This window comes from Petaurus breviceps, unplaced genomic scaffold, assembly GCF_028583685.1.
Source record: "Petaurus breviceps papuanus isolate PSGF00001 unplaced genomic scaffold, PetGlider_PUasm1.0 90977, whole genome shotgun sequence".
Lineage (NCBI taxonomy): Eukaryota > Metazoa > Chordata > Mammalia > Diprotodontia > Petauridae > Petaurus > Petaurus breviceps.
In genome coordinates this window covers 13,341,065-13,349,293 of record NW_027187391.1, presented here as the reverse complement: position 1 = coordinate 13,349,293, position 8,229 = coordinate 13,341,065, and the positions used below count along the sequence as shown (strand labels likewise).

At 38.8% G+C, this 8,229-nt stretch overlaps 2 protein-coding genes and 3 non-coding genes across 8 annotated transcripts in view; 4 read left to right on the top strand and 1 right to left on the bottom strand.

Moving 5' to 3' along the window:
• The window catches only part of SLC18B1 (solute carrier family 18 member B1), a 51,751-nt gene extending 48,410 nt beyond the window's left edge, over positions 1-3,341 (bottom strand). For 2 of the 4 annotated variants that reach the window (XM_069077357.1, XM_069077360.1), the window contains exons 1-2: positions 3,197-3,316; positions 1,465-1,594 (exon numbers count right to left, since the gene is read on the bottom strand). The gene's annotated coding sequence lies outside the window, so the exon portion shown is untranslated. Of the gene's footprint in view, positions 1-1,464; positions 1,595-3,196 lie in introns of all 4 variants that reach the window. The other 2 variants (XM_069077359.1, XM_069077358.1) reach the window with 2 other exon arrangements.
• A 123-nt stretch (positions 3,342-3,464) lies between these two features.
• Positions 3,465-7,216, top strand: RPS12 (ribosomal protein S12). The gene is made up of 6 exons (XM_069077361.1): positions 3,465-3,546; positions 3,674-3,724; positions 4,012-4,128; positions 5,838-5,940; positions 6,414-6,515; positions 7,127-7,216. The coding sequence occupies exons 2-6, from the start codon at positions 3,711-3,713 to the stop codon at positions 7,187-7,189; spliced, it is 399 nt and encodes a 132-aa protein (XP_068933462.1). The 5' UTR covers positions 3,465-3,546; positions 3,674-3,710; the 3' UTR covers positions 7,190-7,216.
• On the top strand, positions 4,690-4,761 carry LOC138153379 (small nucleolar RNA SNORD101). The gene has a single exon (XR_011166360.1). It is a non-coding gene; the product is annotated as a small nucleolar RNA SNORD101 (small nucleolar RNA).
• LOC138153382 (small nucleolar RNA SNORD100) lies at positions 6,264-6,347 on the top strand. Its single transcript, XR_011166362.1, has one exon. It is a non-coding gene; the product is annotated as a small nucleolar RNA SNORD100 (small nucleolar RNA).
• On the top strand, positions 6,793-6,918 carry LOC138153381 (small nucleolar RNA SNORA33). The gene has a single exon (XR_011166361.1). It is a non-coding gene; the product is annotated as a small nucleolar RNA SNORA33 (small nucleolar RNA).
• Positions 7,217-8,229: the final 1,013 nt, after the last annotated feature.

Here is an 8,229-nt window from a genome sequence, read left to right as displayed (position 1 = left end):
AGAGAGACACAGAGAGAGAGAGACAGAGAGAGAGACAGAGACAGAGAAGTGACCCAAGAGCAAAGGGATTAGCCTGAGTTTAAAGCTATAGCAGGTGGGCTTTAGATTTGAGATCAACTGATCAATTAACAAGCATTTATTAAATGTTTACTAGACAGCTTTGTTAACTAGAGGCAAACTGCTCAGCTCCAACATACCTACTTCAGCAAAAATTTTAAGTTTGCATCACATCAAAAATGATCAAGAAATCCAATGAGAAAACTGCACAAGAGGTCAGCCAAAAGACTAAGAAAAATAGGAAAGAGGACTAACTGTTAGGGGTGTGCTCATAAATGTTTAATAACCAGCTCTGCAGGGGGCGGCCAGGTAGCAACATTGAGTAAGAGCATTGGCTTCAGTGTCGGGATGATGTGGGGGTCAAATCTGGGCTCAGATACTTAGCACCACACCCAGAAATAACTGGCCCTGTAACCTTGAGCAAGTTACTTAACCCCGATTGCTAAAAAAAAAAAAATAACAAGCTCTGAGGAAAACCTGTAAATATGATAGACTTAGAAGTTTAATCTTCATTATTCATTTTTTTTTCAGTACTTTCTTAAGTCTAGGTAATCAACAAAACAGCAAAGCCCTGATTTGTAGTGTCTGTCGATTTCTGAGGTGTAAATGCTCATCATGAAAATTTAATAATCAGCTCTTAGCCAGTATGAGCTGACTCCAGCATGCCCTTGATGCCAATGTAGAGTATTATCCCAGAACAAATATAGTAGACAGAGACATATGTAGCCTGCAAAGCTCTGTGACTGGAGACCATGAGCAGAGGGCTCCCCTGAGAAAGTCCCAGTATGTTCAGGAAAGCTCACAGGTAGGTCTTTGGAAAGTACAACAGGTAGCAAAGAGAATGGAGCTGTAACCTGTAGATCTGGACATTATAGGCTCAGGGGTGAGGAGCTCCCTATCTGTCTCAGAACATAGGACAGCGCCCTGAAGATTCAGCATTCTGAACCTCAAAGGTCTATGGGGACTAACTCCAGAAATTAAGGTTCAGCCCAGGAGCGCAAGGTAACCCTGGGTGAGACCAAGCAGAGCTGATCATCCCACTCAAAAGTGTATTATGAGGCAGAACAAAGCCCCACAACAAAGCTCCCATTCAGGAACTGAAACTAGAGAAATTAAGAAATCTGAAAAGTAAAGCAACCAAAAAACCACTAACCAATATGAAACATTATTGTAGATCTAGAGATATTCTAAAAGATAATAACTGTAACAAAACTGGGTTCAAATCCTGGCTTTCCTATTTATTGTGTGACTTCAGGAAAGTCATTTAATCTTTGTGGACTTGAATTCCTTATCTGTAGATTTTGTGGGTTCAATCAAGTGACTCCCAAGGCCTTTTCCAGTTCTATATCTATTACCCTATGGTCAGTACCTCAAACAACTCTCTATGTACAGTTTTCACATTCTCACCTTTAGAATCATATGCTTCGATAACAGCTTGAAGGGACTTCAAATAACAGGCTAAATCCTTATTTTACAGATGAAGAAACTTTCTTCTCATGTCTTCAAGATCCTTCTCAGGTTCCTGTTCCCCTAGTATCTTTGGAAAACAAACAAACAAATTTCTTGAATCATGCCAAAACTCTCAACACACTGGGTGCTAGTTGTTGCCTGCTGTAATTTTTAGGTCAATAGGCAACTGCTAAAACATCAGTTAATAATTATAAACCTGGGGGCGTCCAGGTAGCACTGCGAGTAAGAGCACCGGCTCCAGTGTTGAGAAGACCTGGAGATCAAATCCAGGGCTCAGAAACTTCGCACCCACCCAGAAACACCTGGTCGTGTAACCTTGAGCAAGTTACTTAACCCGATTGCTTTAAAAAAAAAAATTATAAACCTGATAGTTCAAGACAATACAGCTTTTAAGTGTTCATCCACTCCCAAGTTGTTATACAGTGGAAGAATGTTTGAAGGAGAATGGATGTGAAAGCACTTTGAAAAAAAGAACACCTCACTCTTGTGATATTAATCTTGATTTACTGTTATTTTAACTCCTTAAATAAGAAATGTGATTATTTATGTATAAAACAAAGCCTATGTATCACTGTTCTTGTCCTGGTCAGGAATTATAAAATGGGTGCTTGTCAACACCCCTTCCCTTATGAGTATTTACAGTTATACTTGGATATTCTCTTTCCTGCTTTGTTCTCTGGGGTTAATAGTGATTCTACCATCGTTAAATTCAATGTTACCCTTGGAGTGGTTAGTTTTCAAGGATCCCCTAATTCCATTCCTCACCCCAACACTATACCATTGAAGGGTAATTCCTAAGGGAAAAGATAATAACTTGGGATTTTCACCTAGACAATGCCTTTCAACTTACTTCCATAAAAATGGATGACATTACAATTTTTACTGTATTCACTAGACTACATCCACAAAACAAGCAGTTTTACAACTGTTGTACTTTTTGCTGTCCCGTGATTAACATGAATCATTTTCCCTTCCTCTTTTTGGCAAAAAAAATAATTTTATCATTTTTTGGAGAGAGGTATTTTTAATTTTTTTTTTTCAAATTTAGCTGAGTTAAGAAAAATATTGAAGCTGTAGGAGAGGAAGGGAGAACTTGACATTCCACTGCCAAGAAAACAAGGTGTCCAGTCCTCTGGAAGATGAGAAACTACGCCAAATGAGGGCAGGCGGACTTTCTCTGGAGAACAAATATTTATTAAATGCCGACTACGTGCCAGGTGCTTTTCAAATATGATCTCATGGGATCCTCATAACAACTCTGGCAAGGTAGTAATAACAATCGCTAACATTTACACGGCGCCATATGCTATACACATTTTTATGTAGCGCCATGTGCTATAAACATTTATATAGCACTTACTATGTGCTTTTACACTGTGCTAGGCGCCTTACAATCATTTTCTTATTTGAGCCTCACAACCCTGAGGGGGGTGGGTGGGGGTGGGTGCTGTGATTATCCCCATAGTACAATAGATGAAACTGAGGAAAGCCGAGGTTCCGTGAGATGCCCGAAGTACAGAATTAGTGTCTGGGGCCACGCCTGAACTGAACTACCTGATCCCTGGCTCAGCGCCCTGCCTACTACCGTATGAGTTGCAAAGATCTGTCAGAGAAGGGAGCAAAAAATGAGCCCACACGAATCTTGTATCTCTGGATATAAGGTGAGGACCTTTGAACGCGTTCTAAATACTCAGGATTAGAAGGAGAAAACCCACGTGCACATCAGAACACCCACGCACACCTTCTCCAGGACTCGATCTCCAGGCCCTATCCTGGGTCCAGGAGAGCAGACCTGGACTGTCCATGCCTGTGCCTGACGGTCGCGTCGGACCACAGACTTTGCGAAGATCGCCGGAAACAGAAATCTCGAGTCCTGGCAGTGCTATGGCCACCTCTTTCCGAGGAGCCTAATGAGCATGCGCCTGAAGGGGTCCTGAGCCCTTTAAATTCTTTCGGGCGGGGAGGAAGGCCCTCTTTCCCTGTCGCCGCTGAGTCGAGCGGGAGGCGGAGGCTCCCGGGGTGAGTGTAGGTGGCGGCTGCGCGCGTTCGGAAGTGAAATTCTTATATTCTTACGTGCGCTGGGGCTCCTGTGGTTGGAGAGAGCTGGCGTGGACTATTCCTTGACATGTTTGTGTTTCTATTTCAGTGCTTTCAAGATTTAGCTTCACCCGTGAACCGCTGCCATGGCCGAGGAAGGGTGAGTGCGGGCTTTGGGGGGAGGGGTGAACCTTAAGTGATGAAACTCCTGAGGTGTTGACCGAGCCGCGTCCGCGGTGCCCACGTGTACATTTCGGCCTGGGGATTTGGCGCCTCTTTGGCCGCAGTTTGTTTGCCTGGGTTACCTTTCAGGTTGCTCTCTTACTTAACCCCTAAGTTGGGACGCTTTCCACCATGTGGTTGGGCAACCTTGGGTGAAATTGAATGCATAGGCCTCTATGGAGTAAGATGAGCAGTGTTCTGATCATAACTCTGAATTGATTACAGCATTGCTGCTGGAGGTGTAATGGACGTTAACACCGCTCTACAAGAAGTGCTGAAGACCGCACTCATCCACGATGGCCTAGCTCGTGGAATTCGTGAAGCTGCCAAAGCCTTGGACAAGTAGGTCTTGGGATTTTACAGTTTTCTCATACATAAGACTTAATTTTTCTGTGATGTGCTCACTTAAAATCAAGTATGTCATCTGGTCATTAGCATGAGATTTCTAGCTCTGAATATTTCTGATATTTACGTTGCAGTTTTCAAATGGGGACAGAAAATCAAGTTTGTATTAAACCAGCCTTTTAGGTGTTGAAAATGAATACAAGACAGATTCCTTAAGTAGATTTGTCCTACTGAATAATAATTTATGTTCTCTGTTTTAAATGAGTTATTTTTAGGAAACTTCAGTTCCATAGACTTTGAGGCCATATAGTAAACATTTAGACAAATTTTCCAACTGTAGAAAAAGGTCCTTACTGACTCAAGATTTTGTAGAATTTTAGTAGCAACCCTTCTATAGTACAGAATTATAGTCATCCTAATTGACTGTGAGCTTGGTAGCATTCTTTGGAGGGTAATGGTGATCATTTTGATTTTTATTTGTTTTTATATTTAAGTTTTGTAAACTAGGAATGAAAATTCCGTCCAGTAATTCATGCTTATGCTTTTTACTTCTACAGTGTTTGAATGATGACTTGATTGTCGGATACCCCTTCACTCCATTTATGAGTGATAAAAAATAGTCTGACAAACCTGTAGTTAGCTCAGTTCTTTATTCTGAACTGGGGGAAAAGAAAATTTAGAAAAGTGCTTCTTAACATTTTTTGTGTAATGTAACCCTTTGGCAGGCTGCTACTATGTGCCCTATTTTCTCAGAAATTTTAAGGACATAAAGTAGCATTACAAATGAAATTAGTCATATTGAAATGTTTACAAAAAGCTCATGGACCACAGTTTAAGAACTCACAATAACTCAACATAAGAAATAAATTTTTGCTCTTTAGACTGGAACCCAATTTTGAACTTGAGAACTTAAACCAAAATAACTGTTACCTTGATTTTTTAATAGTTTGTACAACTGAACAAGTAATCAAATATTCCTCACTTTGACAAGAGCCACTAAAATACACTTAATGGTCAGAGTTGAAAGTATTTTTTTCTAGACTAGTTACCTTGGCAAAGTAACTGCATGTGTTAAATACTACCTAATTTGGTTTTGATAATTGTACATTTTGAAAGCTTTCTAAATCAGATGAATTTCAAGTCAGTTCAATTCACTTTGGTATAGACTTGGGCAGTTCAATCCAATGGAAACATCGACTGGATGTTCTTCAGCAGTGCCTGTCATGAGTCCCTTTCAACCTTAGCACCTTGGGAATGCTGCTGCACAATTTTAAAATGGATTCTAATTCGATGTCTGATCCAGCAACAGGTAACAATCCTCTATATATGCTGGTTGATCCTAATGTTAATTCAAGTCAAAAACTGAGAGACAGGCTAAAGTTTTAATTAAGAATGCATGCTTTGTTGATTGCCCATAAGCTTTTAGAGCTCTTTGGTCACAACTAAAATGCAGAAAATTCAAATTTAGTCAGAAAAGCACAAATGCTAGACTTAGACTTATGTTGAATCAATGTGTTTTAGGACTGGAGTGAAACCTGGCATATTATATTTTGCTGGGTATTTTATTGGTAGTATCATGCTGTTTGTTGCCAATGTAGCCAGTGTTTTAAAAAAATCTTTCAACACTGAACTATACTGTATATGTAAGGGTGACAATTATTTGAAAAATTTCTAGACTGTAACCAGAATTTTTGTGTGCCTTTTAGACGCCAAGCCCATCTTTGTGTACTTGCTTCCAACTGTGATGAACCTATGTATGTAAAGTTGGTTGAGGCCCTGTGTGCTGAGCATCAAATCAACTTGATCAAGGTGAGATTTTTAAATGCTGGTTTCTATCAACCATAATAGGACCCTGATAAATTAGAATTGTGTGCATGAATGAAATATGTTGGCAACTTGAAGCAAATTCTTTAATTTTGTGTTTTTCCTTAAATGGTTAGTTTGCTACTTCTATGTACTTACTAAACAAACTGATCTAAAAACTGGATTTTCTTTCCTGGACTTTTGCTTTACACTCTTGCAAGCTGTTGTAATGCAGGATTGCATTTTACTTATTTTTTTCTGTTTACTGTGGTTAGATGATAAAACTAAAGGGACAGGAGAGTTTGTTGAACTTAAGTGTTTTTGAAACTGCTGTACATGATGACAACTTGGCTCCCTCTACTGATAATGTTGAAGAGAACAGCCATGTCACCCAATATATCTGAGCGTACAGCACCTACCTACCCTTCTTATTCTTGTGCCAGCCATAGTGCCATGTTCAGCATGTATTTTTTTAACAGGTTGATGACAACAAGAAGTTGGGTGAATGGGTAGGCCTCTGTAAAATTGACAGAGAGGGAAAGCCCCGTAAAGTGGTTGGCTGCAGTTGCGTTGTTGTTAAGGTAAGTTGATCTTATTTTTCACCTTCTATTCAGTCAATAGCTTTAGACCACTGAACTTAAAAAAGGACTTGCCTCTTGTTCAGAGGAAGGAGTTGACATAAGACTTTCTAATTTCTAACAGTGTGAGAAGGAAAGTAGTTACATAAAATTGCTTGAGCTCCTTTATTTGAGGTGAAAGTTTTCATAGTGATTTTTAAAAATATTGTACCTACATTTTTTCTTTTCAAATGTAATTTTAAGTGCATCATCGATAAAAAAGGATGTAAAAAAATCTTGAAAGCCAGTGCAGTTACATCTGGATTACTTGAATGTGTTTTTCAGAAGTAAAATGCTGGCAATAGTACAGCCATGGTACGAGCCTCAATGACTAAGGTCCTTGAGGTCCCTGAGAATGGCTACATTATGATTTATTCTAGTCGGATTTGGGATGTTAATAGAGTTGGAAAGGGTTTTTTCTTCTGTACATACAGTTAATTCTTAATAAATATTGCTTGTTTTACCACACCCTTAGGTGTGTGTATTCTTGAAGAAATTCTGTTTTTGCTAGTGTTGTGAATTGTGAATTCAAAAATTCTTTTCATAATTTAAAAGTGCTCCTTGATTTTTTTTAGGACTATGGCAAGGAATCTCAGGCCAAAGATGTCATCGAAGAATATTTTAAATGCAAGAAATAAATAAATAAAAGCCTTTGTCTGATTTGATTTGTTGTTTTAACTGTTATTTTTGATAATACATATTTGATTTTGCCTAAAAGCAATTGCTTTTTTTTAGGGAGAATTTTGAGCATGAGCAAGAAAAGAACTTGTCACTAATAGTAATCTGAGATTTGTTTACTTATAATGGTGTTTGGGGATATAGCCTGACACTAGTATTTATTTGACTTAGTAAGTTTGGATTTGCATTCACCTAGATTAAAATAGGATCGAGTGAACCTACATTGGAAAAACATGCTTTGATTTAGAATTTGTGTTCTTACATTTATTAAATCTTAGTTGCCACGTCTTAAAGTTGCAAGAACACAGAACTATTTTAATCTAATAATAGATGTGGACAAATTAAATAACTCAAGATTGTGTTTCATATGGATTAGGGATTTTTATATCAGCAGGTTTATGAGGGAGGAAGCTTTATAAACCTGTAAATGTAAGTAAAGGTAATTTATGCAAAGGGGGTCCATCACCAAAAGCTCTGGAGCACCACTTAGCATCCTTGTGTGTCCCAGTTTGAAGATGGCAAGTCCTTAATGGTGCGGAATGATCTTTTTCTGTTTCTCCAACTCATGCTAAATTCTTCAGGTAGCAGTGGGTTAGTGTAGTACTTAGCCTATTGGTTAAAGTAGCTTTCTTAGGTTTATATTAGAACATTTGACCCTTAACTAGCCTAACATCAGATAGGGTGGTAAAGAAATGTGTCCTAAAAGTCACAAGATAAGTTCTGATTAAATTCCTTAGGAAAAGCCCAACCCAAATCAATAAGATTCAGCCAAGGCTTTGAAGTTGGGAAAGAAGGCTGCACCAAATGAGGGATGATGAAAGGTGCCAACATTCAAACTTGTTTTCTGCATCCTAAATAAAGGAGATTTACCTCCTGCCTTCATGTAATGGTGAATGGGAAACAGTTTTGTTTAAGAAATAGTATTTTACCAGCCTATTAGGTCCTTCCAGTATTGGATCTGAAGAACCAAGTGTTTCTAGAGAACTCAAGTCTGGCAAAA